Here is a 24,807-nt window from a genome sequence, read left to right as displayed (position 1 = left end):
GTTGCCTTGGGATATTTTGGTTGTGCAGTTAGTTGATAGGACTTGCTGATGGGAGCAGTGAGGAAAGCAAATGAAATCAAAGATGATTCCTACATTTTTTTACTTGAGCAACTGAATTGGCTATTAGATTGGGGAAACTCACAGAGGGACTAAGAGAATGTTGCATTCTACTTTGGCACTAAGTTTGAGCTATTACTCATCCATATGGAGTTGCCACATAAACAGCTGGAAACTTGAATCTGGAGAGGTAGGGCTGAAGGTTCATGGGAGTTATTGGGCTATTGAAGGCATTTAAAGCAGTGATATTGGATGAAGTCACTTAAAGACCAGAAATCAGAAGGCAGAAGATGGACTTTCAAGGGCACGTGAAACATAAGAGGTGAGGTATAATGGAAGCTAGCAAGGGAGACTTGACTGTGGATCTGGAAGCATGCATGTTGGTATTGACCTTGAAGATTAAAGACTACACATGGAATGGTGGGGATAAAAGTCTTTTCGGGATATATTGAGATAATAAAAACTGAAGAAGGATAACAATAGACAACTGAAGAAGTTTTACTAGGAAAGGAAGTAGTGGGGATATGGAGTCAAGGGAGAGTTGTTAGTTTTTAGATAGAATGCTCAGCATAATAGACTCGAGGGAAAGAATTTAATGGTGTGTTCTTGGCACTATCCTATTTTTTTCTGTATGTTTTTCATTTTCAAATAAAACGTCAAAGAAAAAGTTCAGAAGAAAATGCAGGAGTGAAGGGAATGGGATCCAGAGCACAAGGGAAGGCAGCAGTATTTAAACATAAAGAAGAGGTTGGTGCTGAAAGATCATTCTTTTCTAACTGAGTCTAAACCCAAGGATAGTGTTTTGTTCTAGTCTGCCTGTTTATTTACTAGTGAGTTGAACTAAAAAGTGCCCGTGGTTTGCCGCCTATAGGCATGAGGAAATACAAGTGAAGAGAATTTGAAGAAGTATAGGTAAACTATACTAGAAAAAAATGTAAGATACTTCTTGATATATAGTAATTTATTTGAAGTTTGATGGCTTGGATATGTCATTGTTTTAGCCAAGATTTCACTGTTCAGAATACTTTTCAGAAGTGGCTGGCAGTTTAAACCTTATGATCTATTAAAAATTCTTTCCAGTAAATATCTTGCACGATCCTAGGGAACACTGGACAAGAAACTGGAATCTCTAAACCTTAGGATAGTGATTATGTCACTGTTAATGCTCATCCATCCAGCTAGGAGCTTGGCATCCAGTAGTTGAGTGTTCCAGGGGAGTTTACAATGTGTAGTTTGATGATAGAGGATCGAAATTTTATTTCCATTTAGCACTATAGAACCAAGAGAAAAAACAATTTACAGGTTCTTAGACTGTCGAAAGGAAAAGAAAGAAGCTTAATCTGTGAGGAAGTCTTAAAATCCGAGAAAAATATGCAATAATAAAGAAATTTAATTTCTTCCTAAGGAATCAACCTTACAGAAAAACCTCTATAAGAAAAAGAAATATTCTATCTCCAGTAATACCTTAACTTTACCTTTCATAAGGTCAAAAGTGTTTAGAAGATGCCATTTTAAAAAATAAACAGTCATTAAATAGAACTCTCAAGTGCGTTGCAATAAATGGTGAGTTGGAACCCTTAGCAAGAGTAAACTACAACCTGATGTATATGCCATCTCAGATAAGAAAATAGACTATATTCCAGAAAAGAGAAGGCAGACCTTTCTCCTTCATCTTGCTGCCTGGTGCTGATGTATCAAGCAGCAGTTAAACTAGCAACATTTGACACCAAACCCAAAGACAGATCGCAGGATTTAGAATTACACTTTACAGGTAAGGAACCTTGGCCTCGGAGAAGTGGCTAGTGGAGTATTTTTTTGAAAGACTGTTACATAATAGCTAGAGCGGCTTTCAAAAGAGAAAGGGCTTCAAGCTAATTGAGGAGTGAACACCTGGCCTTTGCTCTAGGGTTCACAGCGTCATGCGGCTAATTAGGGCAAAGTGGGGCGCTGTGATACCTGGAGTTGGCCAGCACCTTGCTAAGGGGCAAGAGCTTCTACAGAACCTTTTCCCTCCAGCGAGGTTAGGGATGCGGCGCCCATTCCTTGGGTTGCAGTGAGAAACTAAGGGAATTGAACGGAGCCAAGAGCAGGATCGCTCGCTGAGGTACTGCCACCGTCTCAGACGGCGCGTTCTCCAAGCGCCTCCTTCCACCGAAGGCACTGCTGCTATAAGCCTCGGGGCCGCTCTCCTTCCTCTTCAAGCCCGTCTTTTGGCATGAGCTTCTCCCCACACGGCCTCTTCTAGTCCCGTCGCCCCCTCCATGCAGGAGCTCCAGCCCCAGCTCCAGCCCCAGCTCATTGCATTTTCCTGGGATTCTGCTGGTACCATGAAACACGCTGGACCGAGGACGGCTTCATCAAGATTGTTTTTAAATAAAGTTTTCGCCATAATAAAAAAAAAAAAAATGTTGGAGGGGAGGGCTAATTAGTCGCCAAAAGCTTGGCCAATGAATGAAGGAGCTGAAGCAGGAAGACAGGGCCTCTATAGGTGATTGGTTACATTAGAAGCCTGTCTTGACTGTACCACACTTAAGTGGAGGGGGTTTGGCGAATTCGAGAGGATAGCTGTTTGCTTTTGAGTTCTTCCAATAAACACATATAACTGCTTTTTACTTCTGAAGATTTCTGCTTGGATACAGTAGGAATAGGAAGTAGGACGCAGGAAAAGGGGAGACTCGCCCAGTCGTTTCCTCATTTCTGACTCCTGCGCTGTACACGAAACCCCCTCTCCCAGTCTTCTGCTGAACCCCACGGCCTTGCGCGCGCGTTCTCGTTGTCTCGCGTGCGTACGGCGCTGTGCTCCTACAGCCAATCAGATCGCGAGGTCGCTGCGGTCGCCGGGGTTCGCGCGCACGCCCTAGAGCGGCGTGGGGGTGGGGGCTATGGGTGAATGGGCGAGTGAGCGGGGGCGGGCGCGGCGGCAAGAGCCGCATGAATGAGAGAAACGTGCCCAGCGCGAGACGTCGTGCGCGCCCAGGACAGGGAGCCAATGGGAACGCTGGAAGGGTTCGAGACCCGGCACTAAGGGCAACGGCCGCGCGCCGGCTCGAAGACGAGCGTCGCTGAGCGGGAGCGCGCAAAGCAGGGCGGGCGTGGAGCGTGCGGGGGCCGCGCGCTGCCTCTCAGAGGCCGGACGGCACTGCTGAGAGGCGGTAGCGATAACGAAGGCAGCGGTGACGGGAACCGCTCCGAGGGTGAGTACCGAGGACACGGCCCCTGCGGAACCGGAAGTGCGGGGCCAGTGAGGTGGGAGGGGAGAGTGACCTCTAGGGAAGGGGGACCAAGGAGGGGGTGGTGGTTTGAGGCCCCATTCCTTCTCCGGGCCGGGTCATCCAACTGCGGCGGGACCCGGGGGCCCGGAAACGGACGACAAGGAGAGGCCGGGGACTCAGGCCGTCCGGGCTCAGAACGGGTTAGTGCCGGGCCGCCTGGTCCTAGCTCGGGACCCCGGCCCCCCTCGGCGCCTGACGCCCAGCCGCCGCCCCTTCCGCCCCCGGCCCTGCGCCGCCGGGCTCTGCAGTCTCCCGCAGCCCCAGTGGGCCCTGCCGCCGCGATTCCGTCTTCTTGGTCTCAGTCAGCTGTGCCCCAGACCGGGATTCTTCTTGCCCCAGCTTCGGGGTGGGGAGTGAGTGCTGTTCCTCTTTTACGTCCCAGCGTTTCAGGTCCCTCACCCCTCTTAGTCTGCTGTTACTTATTTTGGCTCAAGCCTCATCCTGTTACCTGTTCTCTCCCATCCGTCCGCTTCCTCGCCCCCACTAGCCGGGTGCTCCATGCTTTTAGTACTTTGTACTTTTTACAAGTGGAGCTCGGATGTGTTTGCCAATATTTTACCAATAGGAATCTAGTTCTTTGTGGGACAGGGAGTTGGAAGATGTTTTACCTACTTGGTCGAATGAAAATACTGAGATGAGAAATAAGAAGTGACTTAAAAGTTATGAAAGGAGGTGTAGGATCAGGTATATGTTATATTGTAGACCCCTTTTCTGCCTTGGAATTTTCACTTCCTGATTGTCATCTTGTCTAGGTTGATCTTATATTCGCACCTGTATCCTTTTATCCCAGTATCCCTCTGTACTGTATCAGAGCTCTTCAGAATGCTCATTATCACCTATTCTTCAAAACTCACCTAATGCTTACAAGAATTACATATCCATGTACTTTTCTACCTCGGTATATAATGACAATACCTATGTTAAACTTCTTTTTGACTCTTCAGCCAGTATCTTGACATGTGGATTATTCCATGATACCTTGATTACTTTGTATTCTGATTTACTCTGTTATACTCTTACACCTTTTTATTTCAACAAACAATACTTGTGCTGTTAGTGGTACTGTTCATATCCTTTCCCCCCTTTAAAGCATTCCTTGTATTAAATCTTTATTAAAGCCTTCAAACCACATATTCTCTAGTTTCTTTCATATATACATATTTCCATTCCATAGATTATTCTGCCTGTGTCATACACATGCTTGCATGCTGTTCTTATACTGGTATGGATCCAGACTATTGGCTCTGATGAAACACACTCACCCTGCAATCTTATCCTTACTACCCACAGCACATCCCTCAGCTAAGACTTGGTATGTGTTTATTGTACCCAATAAATTCTTAGGTTTTGTCTTGTCCCTTCTAATGTATGCGTATATCCCCCAAATCTCTCAGATGCTGATCTCTTTTGTTTCTCAGTATCATACCCCCCAAATTGCATGGTCTTTTATGATCCTGCATTACTGTGGCAGTGTTAGCCCATGTGACTTTTTTCGTGTTAGAAAATATAATCTGAAATAGTATATGCTGTCTAAATGATATTCTGTTCTAGATTAAAAAAAGAAATACAATTTTCCTTTGTCTCTAATCTTTGAGGTTTTGAGGGGAAAGTTTAATAGTACTGTTTACAAATCAAAAATTTGATTCTCATTGTTAACAAAGTTACTTAGGCTTACATTCAGAAGATTAGGATTATAGGAACAGGAGAGTTAAATAGTTACAGAATTAGGAGCTAGAGAGAGTTTATATTTTTTAGGATGTTAATAGTTTTTGTTATCTCTGGGTGTTCACTTTGTTTTGCTACTGCTGTTCAGCCCTCTAAAATGCTGTTTTTTAAAAGAGAGACAGCGAGAGAGGGCTCCTTTGCTTTCCGTGCCACAGGTAAGAGAGGAAATGACAAATTACAGGGCACGTTTATATTTCATTATTTGAATCTTCTAATATTTTAATTTCTGGCTTTGGTATTAAGAGAAATACTAGACCACTTGAGTGTGTTAAAACTTTTATTTTTATAAAATTCTACCAAGTAAAATTTTTGGTCTATCGATCCCAAGTTGTCATCACTGGTCAGGCAGTTTAGTGGATGAGAAACAGGTAGAAGGGGTTTGGCCTCTGAACTTGACTGCTCTAATGATTCAGTGGAATAGCCTCAGGCATTCTCCAGCCTTCAATTTTGTGGGCTGGGATAAGGGACTCTGTCACCATTAATGTGAGTTAAGTGCTTTGAGATCACTAGATGAAAAGCATCCTATAAAATCCAAAGTGCTAGTGTTATTTTGCTACTACCATCAACATAAATAATTGTTACTTTTAATCGTATCAGGAAAGGTGGGGTTTAGTTCACTTCCTAATAGGCCAGTGGAGGAATAAAAAAAACTGTTGAATTGGGAAGAAAAGGACCAGCTCCTAGGGTTGACTCAGTCTCTCATATAGGACATCTTACCTTTCAGTCAAGAACATTTCTCACCCAGGTCCTTTCATGTGTTACTCTAAAAGACCAAAAAAATTCAGCTTCTGCCTCTTCAGGGTTATAACTAAAAAGCATAGAGGGATAAGAGAGAGAGAGACATTCACAGAAAGGAAATGAGACTTACTGTCCTAATTTTTTAGGGTATTTTTTTTCTTTTGTCATTGTACAGTAACTACTCTTCGTCCAAAAAGAAATCTGTTTTTTAGGACTGCCCTTCACTGCTGTGCCCTTGTTTGTTCATAGACTTTGGTATTTGTTACTATTCGTGTCAGGTGAGATGGGCCCCTTACAAGAACTAGTTCTTTGAAGACCTTAGGCCAGGTGAAGCCATGTTCTTCTCTTTCCAATATGAACAGCACTAAGGAGAGTGAAGGAGCCTGGATCCATTGTCCTCCTAATTAAGAGCCCATCATACACATAAATGAAGTGGAAACTAATCTTTCTTTTAAAAGGCCTGTGGGGTTTTAGCCTTGATGTTCTTAAGAAATGCCCTGAAAGAATTTCTTTGATAAAGATATTTGTTTTTTGTTTTTGTTTTTCCAGGTGAGGCACTGTAACCCAGTTGACTTCTGCATTCAGACAGCCCAAGATTGAAGAACAAAGATCAGAGACTTTGCCTAACCTGGAAACAGGGACCTCTTTGGAACTTCGCTTTCATCTACAGTAACCTTTAAAAAGCATCAAGTGGAATTGATTCTTCATCTTATTTTGTTTATTGGGAAGAACATGGCCTCAGGGATTTTATGTTTCCCTTTAGTTTTACATGAACTCTCTAGGAAACAGAGCCCTTAAAGGGCTTGGGAATAACAAGAAGAGATTGAAGACAGACAAGCTTGCTCTCTATCTGTTTTCCCTCCCCCTTCAAAGAAAAGGATTTACAACTCAATCTTGTAACAGCTGCTGCCCAGCTTTAGCCATCAAGAGAAAATAAATAAAATTAAACCACCATCGCCAGACTACCAGCTCTGAAGTCAAGGAGTGGTGGCATTAAGAAAACTGCCAAAAAGACAAGGACTGCAGTAAAAACAGCTTCTCTTTAAAGCTGGAAAGGGGCCCCAGGTTCCTTCTTGGATTAAAATAGAAACACAGAGCACACCTCTTTGGTGCACTCATATTTTGTGGAAGTGTAGTAGTTGTAGAGGTACAACGGTATCTCTTCAGAAGAATTTTTCCTTGCCCAAAGTGTTCTGCCCTACCCTGGTCTTCTCCCATTCTTTCCTTTTGAAGACTTACCTCCATCCATGAGCTATTCCTTGATCTGTCTGGCTGCCTGTGTTCTCTGCCTGCAACCATTTGCATGTGTACAGCCTCCTGTTTGTCTCCAGTTTTTAAACTGTGCAAGTTGTGTTTCTTAATCTCTTCTTCTGCCTCGTTCTGGGGAGGTGGTTACTCATTATTTGAAATCACCTTTCCCCCTCCCATGTGCTTTCCTTCATTTGAGATCTTTTGACCTTTGGTTTTATTTGGGAGGGGGAAGGGTGATAATTTAAAATTTCCTCTTTCCCTGGTGTCCTGTGCTCTTATCTCCGTTGTTGCCCTCATCCCGTTTTCTTGTCTGTTCTGCCGTTGTGTGGGCCTGGGCTATGCGGCAGGGCAGATCTCCCATCAGACCTCCAACATGCCCGCAGAGTCTGGAAAGAGATTCAAACCCAGCAAGTATGTTCCGGTCTCAGCAGCCGCCATCTTCTTAGTGGGAGCTACGACCCTCTTCTTTGCCTTTACGTGAGTTTTCTCCCAGTGGTAGAATTTGGGGGGTGGGGCACTCCATGGGAGGCGATGGAGTATTTTTTTTTTCTTGAGTTTTGCTTTCAAAGCCAAGTGACTGGGTGTTGAATGTCTGATAGAAGTAAATCCAGATCCCAGAGACATGGTAGGAAGAGTGAAGAAAAGCCCACCCTCTCCCCCTTGTTAGAAATTTTACTCCATTGAATCCTCTACCTTCCCCTGGCTCCCTTCCTCTGGAATCACAGATGTTCATATTTTCCTACCCAGCTCCATTATTAGATGATCCTGAACTAGGAAGGAAGTGGGAGGAAATCACCAGAGAGGCTTAAAGCACCTTAAGCATTCAGGGAACAGAGAACTAGACTAGACAAAAGGTTTTTCAGATAGCAGTGGCTTTTCCCCTGGATATATGAAGCTTAAATTTAGAGTACCGGAGAATCTCAGAATTGACTTAGAAGATACACCAATGAGAGAGTTTTGGCTTTTAGTGTTACTTAAGTCGTGAACGCCACTGGGAAGTGAAGGCAAGTTTTATTTAGGAAGAGAGTTCTAGGAGACTTCCTTTATATTAGTTCCTGCTGAAGGGAATGGCAGTCATTCTCTTATTCCCTAGTTGCATTAGGAAAAGCAGTTGGTAATTAAAAGATTTCCCACGTGGGATATTCAGACTTTGTTTGTCTGCTTGTTATTGGAGGAGACAGGATGATTTATTCTTCCCCTTTTCTCCAGTATTTTAACTGTCAACCATCTGGCAAGTGTCTTTGCTGTTACCTTTTCATAAAATAACAAGTATCAGCCTTATGAGCCTTAAATTGTTGAGTCGTTGAGTTGGTGTTCTAGTATTTTGCCATACATATTAACGCACATCCACATTTTTGTGCGCATTATACACAGGATTATTATGCGCATGGTATGTAATCATTATATCCATGTATAAAGTGCATCCTTATTTTCCCTCAAAAATTTGTGCAAAAAAGTGCACATTATACACGGCAAAATACGGTCGTTGTAGCTCCTGAAACAATCAGCATGGTAGATTTTTCTGGAGAGTTCATTTTGCTGTGGTTCAGGCTCAGACCTAATTGTGAGGTGCTGTTTAGAGCAATGGGAGGTTGCTGGAAAGAGGAAGAAAATGAAGTGGTAGGGAATGAAAGCTGTTTGGACTCATTGAAGGAGGAATGAAGCAGGAATTGCTGGGGTGGGGGCAGTTACTATTTTGGGGAGAAATAGCATACAAATTGAATCTGAGAAAGGAGGGAGGGAAATCCCCCAAATTAAGTGTATGCCAAAAGGAATTCTAAAAAACGTGGGTGAGCAAAGTAATAGTGATGTTTTCTACTTAGTTTTTAGATAAGGAAAGACCTCTTACCTAAGGTATGAGCATCATCTTCTCACCTCTTCCTCTGATGAGTAGAAGTCATAGATTCCTTGGCCCCCAGCTCTCCAGCCTGAACATACCTGCTGAATCCCTCAGGGATCTAGAGCAGCCCTGCTCTTCTCTGAGCTTTATAATCTTTGTCTCAACATGTTCGGTGTTCTGTCCTCCTTCATGCATTGACTGCCTTAAGGAGGAGTGAATCCTAGTGTCAGACTTATTTTGGTTTCTGCTATTATGGCCAGTAGTTAGAATCAACATTTTAACCATGGGGCATTTATATGGGCTCCTAGTATCCTTGTAGCCATTTGTGGTGCTATGTCAGGAATATGTACAAGACCACTTTGACAGACGCTCTTAGACCTGCTTAATTGGGGAGGTTCAGGTTCAGTTTTCCTTCAGGGGCAAAGGCCTTAGGGAAGTTGTAAATTCAGGGGACTAAGTGGTTTTTTTCTCTTTTAATCCATCTGTTCTTGAGATAGGGCAAGCAGGATCCTTGCTCTTAATTTGCTAATCTGGAAACGTTGAAGTGCTTGGCTGGTTATACCAGTTTCACCACAAATTGTTGTCCTGACATAGGCATTTTCTCAACTGATAGTTGAAGCTGTTTAACCTACTTTTCCATTCCCTGGTGCCAGAGAAGTGGGGGCCCTCCTTATTTCATGGTCTCTTAGCCTTGGAGAAAAGAATTTTGAAGTAACTCTATTTGGAATTACTGTCCCTGATCCAAAGTTAGAATCCTTAAATCATAGTGAAAGTTCCTTCTGGCACTTTCCTCAGGACCAATTTCTGGTTTCTCTTTTCCTCCCGAGGGTCACCTGCCCACCTATGGAGAAACTCTGAAATTCTCATCTCTCCCTGTCCATGTAACTGTAGCAGTTCCTCCACAAGCAAGTACCTGGGTTGAAGTGTCACAGTTCTCAAAAACTGTTCTCCTACACATTGTATCCTTTTTGAGGTTCAATTCCTTGGAGAACTCCACTTAAAACTGTATACAACCTAAAAAATAATTTATGATTTCAAGTAGAGACACAAGGGAAAGGCTTTCTGTGAACCAGTTTCTGTTTGGGGCCCTAACTCTACAACTACTCTGTCATCCTCTTATTCTCTTCATGAGGCTACAGCTATCTGTTCTTTTATCGTTGTGAGCCCCAGGCGAGTTACTTTGGAATCTGGAGGACTGAGAGTAGGAGGAAGAGTCCCTTTCAGCTGGCAGACATAATTAGTGGAGGCATAAAGGCTTCCACCAATTAGGTGTAATTTACCTGCCATGTTTCTTTGTCAAGTAGGGAAAGCTATGAGCAGAAATTATCAGTTGGGCTTGGTCATCAAAAAATGGTGATCTGCCCCAGAGAGGCTTGAATTGAACAGTTGAGGTCTTCCTTCTAGAAGCCCAATGCCCCTCATACACTGAATTTGTTCAGTACTAAACCTAAGCAGGTGAGTTTCTGGGGAGCATGTCTTAATTCTTTCCCCTTTTCACTATTTGGGAAGGAGAGCTCTGCTAAAGCAACTCTCCCCCTCCCAGTTAGGCCTTAGGCTCTGCACTGAAGATAATGTGCCTGGATCCTCATCTGTCTTTCTTTAGACTCCTTTTGTGATTAGCAAGGTGTCAGTGCTAGGTCAGAGGAGTAAGTGCTTTTGGGAGACTGATTTTCGTTAAAGCCTGTTAAACTTTGTGGACCTGTTTCTTCCTGTGTATAATGAGGAAGTTGACCTAGAGCAGTTTATTTAAGCAACATGACCCTTTTTTAAAATGAGATCTTACTTGGAATCCCAGTACATAAGAGTAGAGCTGTCTGATTCGAGTAAGGCTGGTGCATAGAGGCCTGGCCACTTGGTGTCTCCTCTTTGTCTTCCTGGGGACCCTTGAGACCTTTTCAGGGCTCCTGGTAGTACCATTTGAAATAAATCACTGAATTGTATCCTCTGAAGTCACCTCGAACTGTGAGTGAAGTCAGCCAGTGTTTCATTTTGTTTATTTTTAAAGTCGGTAGGTAGGGCATGGGGGGTAAACCCCCCCATGCTATAGGCGATCCTTTGCAGGGAGGAAAAAAGTCAGGGTTGTGCAGAAATCTGTGATGGTCATTCCAGTGTCCCATCTGTGAGAGAGCTTTCTTCCTTTCAGTTTCTACCTCTGGCCCCTTCTAACCCTTTTACCTCAGAGAGTTGGGCAGCCTGAGCGACTGACTCTCCCTTTGGTCCTTTTTTCATGTCTGTGGGGGTGCTAGCACCTGATTTGAGGGGGAGCAGACTTGTGATTTAGGACAGCAATTGAGCAGCAGTTGTTCCTTTTCTTTCCCTATGTTTTTTTCTCGTCCAGGAGTAAGTGCCCAGGTCCCAGGTCTTGCACTGAGCTGCTTGAAAGTTTGGGTTACAGGCATACCACAAATGAAGTGTTTTAAGAGAAACTTACCCACCTATAAGGGGAGAAATTGTTTTCCTGGGGAATCTTGAGGATCCTCAGGGCCAGGAAGTGGGATATTCATTCCAGCCTTTCCTCATTAACAAGAAACACTAGTCATACACTCAAAATATGTGCTAGGCATGGATGGAATGCGTAGACCTGTTCTTTAGGAGCGTAGTGCCTACGTTTCCAGTGTTCTTGAATCTCTAGTACCTCAGACGGGGAAGTGGAATTAAGGATGAAGGTGGAGCTGGAATGATAATTGGTGGTGATGGCAATAGTTAGTAATGTGTTCCTTTGTGTGTGTATCTTTTAGCCAGTGAATGTCCAGTAAAGCCAGTTGGTTTAGATGGAATCCTAGGATTTTTTCAAGCATTGTATTCTTTATTCTCATATCTGTATTATGTCATTGAAGTATCAAACCTGGAGAGTTTTCTGCGGATCACCTAAGGCTACCTAGCAAAATATTGATTGAGACGATTAAAATCCAAAGCTTCTTGACTCCTACTTTGTTTTTTGTACCAGGAATTAAGCCATTTATGTAACTGGAAGTGTTAGAGAGGGCTAGGAAACAGATTTTCAAGAGTATAGGTATTGAAACCTACTCTCCCAATTTTATTTGGCTTGAAAATGGGAGGGCTGAATGGGTGGGCAGAAGAACCTGTTCTTTCTGAGGTGGTATAGGTCTGGGAGTTTCATCAGTGAGTCAGTCAGCCAGCCTTCCGGGCTGCGGCCCCTCCCTGTGCTTTGGAGCTCTATGATTATTGCTATAGGCCGAGGACGAGCCCCAACAGCTCTCGGCTCAGGCCTCATTGCCTTCCTTCAAAGGCAACAGATTCAGACAGGCTACTTGGGGTGGTCACCTAGGAATCTGACAAAATACTGTAGCAACAGCAAGCCTCTCCCAAGCCAAACAACGTGGGATATGGCAGGAACAGTCTCTGTTCACACATGTCTCTCCTTGGTAGGGTGCTCCCTCAGCCTGAGTGTTCAGGTTGGAATCAGTGGGTCCCTGATTTAAATCTAGGAGCAAATACCGCCTATGCAGTTATTTGTATCATTTCTAGAAATTCTACTCTGGGGCAGGCTTTATTTTGGCAACAGATACTGAAACTCGATTCTAGGATTTCACGCTTTAATTAGGATGGGTTTATATTAAGAAGGTTATAGGGGTAAAGTTCATTATCCAAGGGTAGGTGTCTGGCAGGATACAGAAATTGTGTAATTTGCTTTGTTCGGAAATGCAGAAAGAATGGGGTCAGAACAGCTGACATTTGGCTCTGCAATGGGGCTGATGTCTCATTGTCATTCACCTTAGTTTCCTTTGGGAACGGAGGTACCCTTGTTTTTTTCAGAAGCTCGAGGCTGCCAAAGTAGCCATAATGGCCAGTTCTACGAATAAGACTTTTAAATCATGGTACCTCAGTGTTCTAAGTATTTAATTTCTTTTTTCTCTTCTAATTATCTTCCCAGGCTGTAGGAGTCAAGTGAGTCACCCTTTCTCCTCTTCCCCAGGCGGAAATTGAAGTGACAGCTAAGTACTAGGGAGGGGCTTTAACCTGGATGACTGGTTTTCAGTTTCTCCCTCCCTCCCTCCTAAGGAGCCTAGGAAATCAGACTTTAGGTGGGGCTCTGTAAGGACTCTCCTTCTTGCTTGTAGTTCATCCCAAACCGTGCCAAGGTAGGGGGATATCTTTTCTGAACCAAAGAACCCCCAGATGAAGACACTTCCATGGGAGACTTTGATAGAATAAACCCAGAACTGTGATGCAAGGTCTGTTTTAAACTTAAAATCAGTGCCTTTACTCTAACTTCATTATCTTCCAGTCTTATGTACTGACCTATCAGGAGAAGCAGAGAGTTGATATTTACTGTCTAAAAATCCTTGCATAGAATGTTTACTTAAAATGGGGTGGTCAAGACTTGTGAGATGCTTTGTAACAATCACCTTTGTCTCTTATTATTAGTTTATCTGTATCATTAAGGAGCTCAGTTCCTGCACACTGTCTTGAATCACACGATTCAGGGCTGTGCTTTTTGTTTTGGTGGAGACACATCACAATGGAATCCAGGACTGCCGTGGATGAATTCTGCAGACTCATGCTGTCTTGTTCTCCTGGCCCCTTCCTCCTTCCCTTCAATGAACTCTTCCTTTCCTTCTGACTGGTCTAGATAAAGGGGACAAAAACAGATGCTGTCCTAATTCTGGAGATTAGGTTCTCAGCCACAAAGCAGATTAGGGTATTTAGCCACTGTCTTGCAATGGGAAGTTCTTCCTGGGCCCAGACAGGAGAGAGAGGGCCTTTGGTACTACTGACAAAGCAACCAGCACATCTCTGTTCTGAAACTTCCAGCTCCCAGGATATCATCAGAGAAAGGAAGAACACCTGCAGCATTCCTCCTAGACTCACATCCCGACAGAAACTGAGTGTAATCCTGGACTGGGGCACTCTTGTTTTTCGTCCAAGAAAAGTTACCTAAAGCATATCTCTTGATTTGGACCCTGAGGAATATTGGGTATATTGGCCAGTTTCTTTTTCCTACAGAATTTAGAGTGCTTTGGTCTGGTATCTTTTCTTCTTTTATTTCCTAGTCTTCTGCTTCATTTGTAGACCTCACAGGGTCTAGTTCTGTGATTTGATACTCATCCATAGTTGGGTGTTGAGGGTTTTGCTTTCTTTTGTTCTTTTTTTACCTTGAGAACTAGCCTCTAGTTGAATAAAACTCTCAGTAATATGCAGTGAAGAAACTTCAGGCAGTTGAGAGTTACACAAAGCCAGAGGGAGTGGGTGCCAGAGAGGCAGGTGGTGTCTCATGCTTTGGGCCAATGTATAGGTCACTGGGACATGGCTGGGATCCAGAAGCCTCAGGCTGCTTCCCAGAAGGGAGTATAGCTGGTATCAGTTACATATTCAGTCCCTAATTCTTGTGCCTTGTTAAAAAGGAGATAAGAACAGGTTCTAAAACACGTGGAAAGATCTTCCAGGGAAGGAAGAATCTGAAGAATATGGACCTTATTGGAAGGGGTTAATAGTAGAGATTTTCGGAGTCTTGTACCTTGATGTAAAATGAGCATTTCTGTGCTGAAACTAAACCCATTTTTTGGGAAGTATTAAATATTTGAGACAGCAAAGGTGAACCGCACAAGATTTAAATATAGGTATGGGGGCTGAATCTTTATAGATCTTTGAATGGGTTGGTGTCCAAAGTGTTAGAGGCAGTCCCTCATTTTCTTTCTTACCTGTGCAGCTGTCCAGGACTAAGCCTCAATGTGTCACCTGCAGTGCCCATCTACAATGCGATTGTTTTTCTCTTTGTGCTGGCCAACTTCAGCATGGCCACCTTTATGGACCCAGGGATTTTCCCTCGAGGTAAGATTTCCTTCTTTTTTTGGAAGCTTCTTACTACCTTTGAAAAATAATGATTTTTGGATATATATTGGGTCCTGGGTCTTAAGAGTCCTAAGGTTTTGGGATCCTTTTTCAGTCTAATGAGGAAAAGCAGGTTAGGGCCTTCAGGACTGTATGTCATAACTTCTAGCCATGTGATTCACTTCAAATCAACTCTTTGATTTTGTTATCTATTCAGCAGAAATATATTTCGAGCATATGGGTTGGGCATTATTGTTAGGCAGAGTAATATCCAGGATGAATTAGAGAGTTATGACAGTGTGATACAAGCTGTAATGGAGGCATGAACAAGGTTCCGTGAGACCAAAAAGTGTGCACTAACACGTGCCCGGATAAATCAGGAAATGATGCTAAAGGTAGGTAGGAAAGACTTTCCCAAGTAGAGGATGGAAGGGAATGGCATTCTAGGCAGAAACTTTGTAGCCCTGAAATGCTAAACTCAGTGGGGTGGAAGATAGAGTGCATGGTGGGGCTAGAAGGGGCACAAGAAAAACCCAGAGTCAAAATATGGAGGACTTTATATGCTACATTCAATAGATGTTCTTCCTTTGGACAGCAAGATGTCTTTAATTGGAGGAATCACAGGACCAGATTTTATTTTACAAAAATAATTCTTGTAAGAACATACAGATAATCATTTGGGAGGCTATTGGAATAGTGCAGACCAGATGAGAACTTGAATTCAAGGCTGGATTTACAGGTTTTTCAGAAGTAAACTCAACAGAATTTTTCATGACCAATTACTTACTGGGGGAGAGTGAGAGGGTAAAGAAATTGTGTGGGGTAGTTCCAAGGTTTCTAACTTGGGAGATAAGTTTGATGCTGGTTTTTATAAAGCAAGACACAAGCTATAGGAATATTGAATAGGTTTGGAGGGAAGTCAGAGCCTCAGACATACTGAATTTGAGATACTTATGGGTTATTTACATAGAGTTATCTAGTGCAGAGTTGAGTAGTCAGACCCTGAGACCAATGTCTCCAAGTCTTTAGCCACGTGGTATTTAAAGCAAGAGGGGTAAGATTGTCTAGACAAAGTAGAAGTAGATTAGGAAAGAACCAAGGTCAGACCTGACCAGCACTGACATTTTAATAAGGAGCAAAGGAGAAGGAGGAGCCATCGAAGAGGGATTGATTGAGCAAGAAAGGTTAGTAGGAGGACACACTGGGCAAAGTGGGAACTTAGGAAAGTTAATGAAGTAGCCGACACTTAGCAGTATCAGAAAATAGATTCAATTATATGGAAACTCAAAATTTCCCATTGTTTTTGGTAACGAAATTAGTGATCTGAACAAGAATAGTTTTTAATAGTGTTACTCATTTTTAATAAAAACTAATAGTTTTTAATTAGTGTATTTAATAGTGCATGTGTGTGGGAGAGAGAAAGTTAAATTAGCAAAATTGTAATGGTTTGGAGGGCAGTGTACAGGAAATGAAGAAGAAGGGTCAGTGATTATTAAGATTACTTGTTCAAGAAGTGAAGCAAAGAAGGCAAAAGATAAAATATCCTGTGAGAGAACGAGGGGTTTTTCTGGTTTTCTTTAATGCTACAGAAGACTTTAGCATGTTGGTAGATGGAGGAGCTGGAACCAGATTAGAGAGAGAAGCTGAAATAGAAGAAAGAGGATAATTGAAGAGTTAGGAAGGGATGCTTTCCCATGCACATTGGAAGGGTGTTGCATACAGAGGCAGTAGACTGTTTCTGGGACAGGAGGTGAAAGTAAGAACCATCATTGGTAGACTAAGAGGTAGAAAGAAAGAAATTGATGAAGATGTCCAATTTTTCTCTCAAATGTGAAATTATAAGATGGAAACAAATGGCATTGGGATAGCAACTTTGGTGAATTGAGATACTTCTGAACTTTGTGCTCAGAAAAGCTCATGTCAGTCACTGCTTCATTTGTGACTTCTGTTTCAAAGATCAGCTGAACGAAAGGAATTTTTGGGTACCGAAAGACAAGTAGGGCTGTCTTAATGAACCCTTAGTGTTCTTTCATCAAATATTTATCCATCTATATCAGCGATTTTCAACTGGTGTGCCGCAGTGATTTTTAAAAAATTCAGTTCCTGACAATTTAGTTGGGGGCCCTGACCTGTTTTCCCTTAAATTGTCAAATGAAAAATGACAAAGCTAACACAACAGTAGCCTTCAGGGTGAATGAATCAAAATTACACTTTTTTTTTTTTTGTCAGATTGGCAAAAAATATTTTTTGGTGTGCTGCAGAATTTTAGTTACCAGTTTATGTGTGCCGTGAGATCAAAAAGGTTGAAAATTCCTGCTCTATATGGAAGAAGGCAGTATGGTTATTTGGGGTGATTTTTAAAAAACTGATCCTTGCTTTCAATTAGCACAGTTTAGAAGGGAAGATCGAAAAGACATTTGTATGAATAAGTTATAAGAGTAATGAAAGAACTACATAGTACTTTAAAAAGAGAATGAGCTCACTCTGGTGTGGAAAGATCAGAAATTTCAAAATAAGGAGCATTTGAATTTTTTCTTTTAAAAGAAAACCTTTTAATAAAAGTAAAGATTTTAATAAATAGTAAATATTCATTATATAGAAAGTACAAATAAGACAGCAATCACCTATGATTTCACAGCCCACAAATAACTACTGTTTATATTTCCTTCAGCGTTTGAAGACTTCTAGTTAAAATATTATACATACATGTGTATATTTTTATTTCTAGTCTTAAGATGGGACTTTTTGTTTGTGTAGTTCTTTACTGTGCATTGTTTTACACTTACATTGTAAGCATTCCCCCAAGTCAGTAAAACTGGAAAATTTAATTTTTAACCCTTATACTGTCACTTAATTTCTCTTTCACACATGTATTTTTTTCTAGATTAATAATGAAAAAAATACACTGTATCTGAGAAGCCAGATAATGTCCTATAAGTTTTGAAATGAGATGGTGTGTTTTTAGTAGTTGAAAATTGAAAGGGCGTTTGGGTAAAGAGAATGTCTTGAACCAAGAAACAATACCAAATATATATGTATAGGAAATTATTAATAGAGTAGGGGCATATCTTTTGGGCAAGGGCTTTGTGCATAGGGAAAAAGGTTGATGTTAGATCCTCTCTTGGATTGTTATAGTTCAATCTTGCTCTTGTAGATATTGAACTATTATGCATTCTCATTATATATATGTGTGGTTTGATATGTAAATTATTTCTTTAAAAATATATTCAAAATACCTAAACAAAGACGATCAGTATACCCATATCACAGCCACCTCTGAGTCATACTCTTAAACCTCCTTTCCCAGTGAAGAATAAATTGCTGCCTCATCTGTGTTCCCATGGTGTTGTATATAGAGTTGATTTCACAGTATTAGAGTTACTAGTTCTTAGTCTCTCCCCCACTAGTCTGTATTCCTTGAAGGCAGAGGCCATATTTTACATATCACTGTATCCCTAGTCCTTAGTACAGTTCTGGCACAGTTGTTTTTTAATTGACTTTCTTCCCTACAGCTGAGGAGGATGAAGATAAGGAAGATGACTTCCGAGCTCCCCTTTACAAAACAGTGGAAATCAAGGGCATCCAGGTGCGCATGAAATGGTGTGCCACCTGCCGCTTCTACCGTCCTCCTCGATGTTCCCACTGCAGTGTCTGTGACAATTGTGTGGAGGTAAGAACCCTGTGTGGAGTAAGGCTTGATGCTTAACCTCAGTTATCTTGCTACTCAGAGTAAGAATTGAATGCTGTGCATGACATACAGTTCTGGGTAACTACCTGCGCTATGTGTTCTAGATCTGTCCAAGGGTGTTAGCAGAGACACACACGCAAGTGGTAGAGCATACATTCTGTTATAGGAGGAGCCCCAAGTGGCCGTAGGCTTTCCCAACACCAAGATTCGTAACTCTAGCCTTCCTTCCCTTGGTTCATCTTTCTGGTTATTTGTCCGGCTGTGTGTGATTTCTTGCACCTACAACATCATGCTGTTGCATTCAGATTTTAGTTGTATTTCTCTTCCTGCCTGTCCTCCTGCATCCCTTGCTTTATTTTTGACTCTTTTATTTCCAGTCAATTTTTACTTAGCTACGTAAGCATTTGCTTGCCAGATATTCCTTCCAAAGCCTCTTTTCTTATGAATCTTGATGTTTTTGCAAAGTTTCTGACATTCTTCCCTTTCAAGAGTTCCTTGATCACATGGGATAAACTTTGAGAGGCAACCTTGGCCTTTTATCTTCTACCTCTGGAAGGTCTTCCTTACTGACTGATAGGGCAAGATAAACTGCATGAGCTTGTTTTGAATTTTGCAGCTAAATGATAAATGCAATCACAGATTTACTAAAAACAATACTTAAGTTCTTCCATTTGTTTGTCGTCTTGACCGAAAAGTGATCGAGTTCTGTGGTCCAAGGATACCTCTCAGTCTCTCTTTTTGCCCTTAGGAATTTGATCATCACTGCCCCTGGGTGAACAACTGTATTGGTCGCCGGAACTACCGTTATTTCTTCCTCTTCCTCCTTTCCTTGACAGCGCACATTATGGGTGTGTTTGGCTTTGGCCTCCTTTATGTCCTCTACCACATGGAAGAACTCTCAGGGGTCCGCACGGCTGTCACGTATCCTTCAAGGCTTGTGGGTTGTGGAATTGGGAGGGGGAAGAATGAGGATGGTAGAATCCTGTGGTAATGAGGCTCAAGGGAAAATGGTATGGGCTGGGGAAGGTGAGATCACGTTGCTCTGTTCTCCTTGACTCTTTGGCTTCAGAATGGCAGTGATGTGTGTGGCTGGCTTATTCTTCATCCCTGTAGCCGGCCTCACGGGATTTCACGTGGTGCTGGTGGCTAGGGGACGCACAACCAATGAACAGGTATGGGAAGAAGTGACGGGAGACCCCTGCAGAGCAGGGCCATGTGTCTCTTAGCCCTCTGATTGGTGTGTAGCCTGTGCTTCCACAAGCGGATACCCAAAGAGCATTTTTTATGAGGAGGTAGATGAGTTCCTCATGTTTAGCATGAGAGCAGAGGCTCTCTCTTAGTAAACAAACATTTACAGAATGCTTGCTTATACTGGAGAACTTGGGCTCTGAGCTTAGAGAAACTTGATAAAGTACCTAGGCCCACCCCCAGGGAGCTTTTAGTGCTGCTTAAAGACACTTGTTTTTGTGCTTTTAATAATAGCTAACCTTGCTTGCTTGCTTGCTCTTTTGCATATTATCTTAGTTTTCAGTATTCAGAGACCTATTTATGTTTACGGTCAGGAAGACATAGGGTTTGAACTGAGAGACACAGACTCTAAAGTTGCCATTCTTAGCCATCACAGGTATAAGCTGCTTGATGGCAGGATTGTGTTTTACCTTTTTATTTTTTGTATCTCCTAGATAGTATGTACACGGTAATTTGTTATTGGTTTGTGTTTTGGTCATTTGAAGTCGGGGTCCCATCATCTGACTGATCTGGCCTATTTTTCCTCCCTCTAGGTTACGGGTAAATTCCGGGGAGGTGTGAACCCCTTTACCAATGGCTGCTGTAACAATGTCAGCCGTGTACTCTGCAGTTCCCCAGCGCCCAGGTACATCTTATCCCTTTCGTCCGCTGTTTACCCTTCATCAAAACTTCTGTCGTCTCTGGGCTCCTTCTGGTATCGGGGAGGTCTGGTGGGAGGCTGCCTTTAGGAAGGGTTCTCTTTGAAAGGTAAATGCCTGCATGGGAAAGACATGCCAATCTTTAGTAGAGCCTGTGAGTTCGTCTATCGGGTATTACGGTTACTCTCCTTGGAGAGTCGAGGGTGGGATTTACTCCAGTGTGCCTTGAGCAAGGTATCTGAGGCCTAATCTTGCTGCAGTTCTTCACAGAATCAGAGAAATCAGTTCAGTGCTGTTCTTTTCACTGGCTTGGTAAGACTGTTCCTTGTGTAAAAAATGCTTTACACAAGGTAGGCAACCAGTAGATATGTTGGAATGAATGAATGAAAGCCCTTTCACTTTTAACACTCAGGTATTTGGGGAGACCAAAGAAAGAGAAGACCATTGTAATCAGACCTCCCTTCCTTCGACCAGAAGTGTCAGATGGGCAGATAACTGTGAAGATCATGGACAATGGCATCCAGGGAGAGCTGAGGAGAAGTAAGGTGAGGAGTTAGGGGTACAAAATGGAGACTCTCACTCATGGCAAAGAATTAGAAACATGCTTTTAGTTTCTCTCATAGTATTTACCACTTTCTGATTTGTGTTAAAATGACTTAAATATATATCTTCTTTTTTCCATTAGATTGTAAGTTTACTGACATTAGAAATTGAGTCCATTCATTTCCATGTCTTCATTGGACTTAACGTAGCAGTTTGCAGGTGGTTGGAGCTCAAGAAGTAGTGGTGAAAGTGAGCAAATAAGTGACAGGGTTAAACCCCTGTTGAAAACTTTTTTTTCTTCTTTAAAGGGAGAGAGGGAAAGGGGGGGAGAAAGAAGGAAACATCAATGTATGGTTGCCTTTCATGTGCCCCCTACTGGGGACCTGGCCTGCAACCCAGGCACGTGCCCTGACTGGGAATTGAACCAGTGACCCCTTGCTTCGCAGCCGGCACTCAGTCCATTGAGCCACACCAGCCAGAGCGAGAACTTTTCTTTATTCAGTACCATTCCCAAACTGATTCTTGTCACTTGTCTTCCAGCTCCAGTTTAGATGGAAATATGAGATAATTGACTCTCCAACACCCCTCTATTACCAGTGTAATACTGAGTTGCCTAACACTCAGTTCTCCAAATCTGCTTTTCCCTCCTTTATCCAGTCTAAGGGAAGCCTGGAGATTACAGAGAGCCAGTCCGCAGATGCTGAACCTCCACCTCCTCCTAAGCCGGACCTGAGCCGTTACACGGGGCTACGAACACACCTCAGCCTGGCTACTAATGAGGGTAAGGGGAGCGGCAGGAGTGAAAAGGTGACTGAACTGTGGAGAAGACAAACCGGCAAGGGCTCGGAGATAGATAATGCTTGTGTGTGGCTGAGAACACCCAACAGATGGCACTTGAACCAGTTTTTTTTTTTTTTTTTTAAGGGGGGGAGAGATTGATCGATTTGTTGTTACACCCATCTGTGCATACATTAGTTGCTTCTTTTAAAAGATTTATTTATTTACTTTCAGAGAGGGGAAGGGAGGGAGAAAGGAGGAAACATCGATGTGTGAGAGAAACATTGATTGGTTGCCTCTCGCATGCCCCCACCGGGGAACGTGGCCTGCAACCCAGTCGTGTGCCCTGACGAGGCATCCAACTGGTGACCTTTCGGTTCATATGCCAGTGGTCAGTCCACTGAGCCACACCAGTGAGGGCCATTGGTCGCTCCTTGTATGTGCCCTGACGGGATTGAACTCACAACTTTGGTGTATCAGGACAATGTTTTAACTGAGCTACGTGGCCCAGAATTGAACCACTACTTTGGACAGCTGGGAGAAAGGTGATGCCACTTAGCTATTGCCAGTGAATTGGACATTTGTGGAGTAACTGTCAGCTCTAGACAGACAGCTTCCTAGACCTGTTTGGTGCATTCTGTCACTCTGAGTTCTGAACTGATGGGAGACTTGAGCCTTGATTTCAGCAAAATCATGTTCCCGGGACTTTCCCTTGGCTAGGTATATCTATTCCTACCTTGTTCTTCCCTGTACTTGAAGGAACTCTAGTCAGGTTAAGAGAGCAGCTTGTAAAGTGGTGCCCCCTGGGCCTTTTTTCCTGCAGATAGCAGCCTCTTGGGCAAGGACAGCCCCCCCACACCTACGATGTACAAGTATCGGCCAGGCTACAGTAGCAGCAGCACATCAGCCGCCATGCCTCATTCTTCCAGCGCCAAGGTACCGAGTTCTCTCTAAGAAGTAGGGTTATAATGTTTGCCAACTGTTCTGGGAAAAAGACAGCTGGGAGAAGGGAAGGGAGGAGCAGAGGGAAGAAAAAAAAAATCAAAGGCATTTTGCTAATTGTTGGTGTTAATGGGATTGAATCTCCTTGTAGTGTTACTTCATTAAAGGAGGCAACGTAGCATAATAGATAAAACACCGATTAAGTGTCATACCTGAGTTCAAAACCATTAACAGGCAAATTACTTAACCTGTCTTACTTTTTGCATCTTAAAATGAGGTATTTGTTCCAACTCATAGATTAGCTTTAGGGGTCAGACAAGATAACGCATATAAAATAGTCTAAATATTGCTGGCATATAACAGGTTCTGTCTTTGCTGGTCTCCTTGGGCTCTAGGGCCTAGTGCCTGTTGCCTGAGAAGCAGCACTAAGAGCCTGCTTTACTTTCTCCCCCAGTTGAGTCGTGGTGATAGCTTGAAGGAGCCAACCTCAATTGCAGAGAGCAGCCGCCATCCCAGCTACCGCTCAGAGCCCAGCTTGGAACCAGAGAGCTTTCGTTCTCCTACTTTCGGCAAAAGCTTTCACTTCGATCCACTGTCCAGTGGGTCACGCTCGTCCAGCCTCAAGTCGGCCCAGGGCACAGGCTTTGAGCTGGGCCAGCTGCAGTCCATTCGTTCAGAGGGCACAACCTCCACCTCCTATAAGAGCCTGGCCAACCAGACACGCAATGGAAGCCTATCTTATGACAGCCTGCTCACTCCTTCAGACAGCCCTGATTTCGAGTCAGTGCAAGCAGGGCCTGAGCCAGACCCGCCTTTAGGCTACACCTCTCCCTTCCTGTCAGCCCGGCTGGCCCAGCAACGGGAAGCCGAGAGGCACCCACATTTGGTGCCAACCGGCCCAGCACATCGAGAGCCCTCACCAGTCCGGTACGACAATCTGTCGCGCCATATTGTGGCCTCCCTCCAGGAACGAGAGAAGCTGCTACGCCAGTCACCCCCGCTCCCAGGCCGCGAGGAAGAACCAGGCTTGGGGGACTCAGGCATTCAATCGACACCAGGCTCAGGCCATGCCCCTCGTACTAGTTCCTCCTCAGACGATTCGAAGCGATCACCTTTGGGCAAGACTCCACTGGGACGCCCTGCTGCCCCCCGTTTTGGCAAGCCAGATGGGCTCAGAGGCCGGGGACTAGGGTCCCCTGAACCAGGTCCAACTGCCCCATACCTGGGCCGATCTATGTCTTACAGCAGCCAAAAAGCCCCACCTGGCGTCTCTGAGACGGAGGAAGTGGCCTTGCAGCCGTTACTGACACCAAAGTAAGTATTAGTCCATCCTGGCCCTCAGCTGCCTTAAAATTAGCATCCTGCCCTGCAGAAGGTATTAGGGCTACCCTCGTACACTGTAGTGCAAGATGGACCCAGCTCTCCTGCCTGTGTGGATAGCCCTTCATTTTCATTCTTACTCCAGCTGCCTTCATGCTCCTTCATTCCTGTTAAGACACTGAAGTTTAATAATTTTTTCTTAATCCTGTCTTCTTAAAAAGTAATTTGAGAGTAAATATACAAGATAGCTGCTGTTGGAGAGGAGTAAATAGGAGCTAGGAAATCAGGCTTGTTTTAAGCAGGGCAGTAAGACAAAGGAAATGTTTGTGTAAGAAAGTGTATACCTACTAAGTGCCAACCATTTGATTAAAAAAATTCTCCAAGCATGCGCGCACGCGCGCGCGCACACACACACACACACACACACACACGGTATGTATGTAGAAAAGTACTCTTTTTTTAAAACTAGCTCCCTTTTCTGTGTTTTGTGTTCCACTTCCTGACACCTCTCTCTTCCTTTCTTCCCAGAGATGAAGTACAGCTCAAGACCGCCTACAGCAAATCCAACGGGCAGCCCAAGAGTATAGGCTCAGCCTCCCCTGGCCCCGGACAGCCACCTCTCAGTAGTCCCACAAGGGGAGGAGTCAAGAAGGTGTCAGGAGTAGGTGGCACCACCTATGAGATTTCGGTGTGAGCCTTCGGCACCTCCCCTCCCCCACACCTCTGCGCCTACACCAAAGGGCCCCCCCAGGTGGCCACCTTCCTTTCCTCAAGGGGCTCCCCTCCCCTGCATGGACGTTTTTTAAACCACTGATTCCAAGAGGATGAGGAGCGTTTTATAAAAATGCAACGGGGTTGGGGAGTTGGAGAGTTGGGGCCCTAAGACTGGGGTAGCAACCCCCTTTACCTTCTAAGACCTTCCCTTCCTTAATCCCTGGACCAGACTCAGTGGACGTTTGTGCAATTGCTCGCCCT

The 24,807-nt window shown here is 43.7% G+C and overlaps 1 protein-coding gene across 2 annotated transcripts; it reads left to right on the top strand.

Moving 5' to 3' along the window:
• The first annotated feature begins 2,977 nt into the window (after nucleotides 1–2,977).
• Nucleotides 2,978–24,574, top strand: ZDHHC5 (zinc finger DHHC-type palmitoyltransferase 5). 2 transcript variants are annotated; one of them, XM_054563727.1, is made up of 12 exons: nucleotides 2,978–3,251; nucleotides 6,342–7,520; nucleotides 14,555–14,676; nucleotides 18,189–18,346; nucleotides 19,113–19,285; nucleotides 19,434–19,536; nucleotides 20,146–20,237; nucleotides 20,663–20,795; nucleotides 21,451–21,574; nucleotides 22,394–22,506; nucleotides 22,967–23,826; nucleotides 24,361–24,574. In XM_054563727.1, the coding sequence occupies exons 2-12, from the start codon at nucleotides 7,417–7,419 to the stop codon at nucleotides 24,524–24,526; spliced, it is 2,148 nt and encodes a 715-aa protein (XP_054419702.1). In that variant the 5' UTR covers nucleotides 2,978–3,251; nucleotides 6,342–7,416; the 3' UTR covers nucleotides 24,527–24,574. The 2 variants fall into 2 exon arrangements, with proteins under 2 accessions (XP_054419702.1, XP_054419703.1); XM_054563728.1 differs by lacking the exon at nucleotides 2,978–3,251 and adding an exon at nucleotides 3,332–3,469.
• Nucleotides 24,575–24,807: the final 233 nt, after the last annotated feature.

Source organism: Pteronotus mesoamericanus, unplaced genomic scaffold (assembly GCF_021234165.1).
Source record: "Pteronotus mesoamericanus isolate MK-2021 breed Mesoamerican mustached bat unplaced genomic scaffold, CSHL_Meso_final scaffold_83, whole genome shotgun sequence".
Lineage (NCBI taxonomy): Eukaryota > Metazoa > Chordata > Mammalia > Chiroptera > Mormoopidae > Pteronotus > Pteronotus mesoamericanus.
The sequence above is the reverse complement of the archived record's forward strand: the minus strand, read 5'-3'. Positions and strand labels throughout refer to the sequence as shown.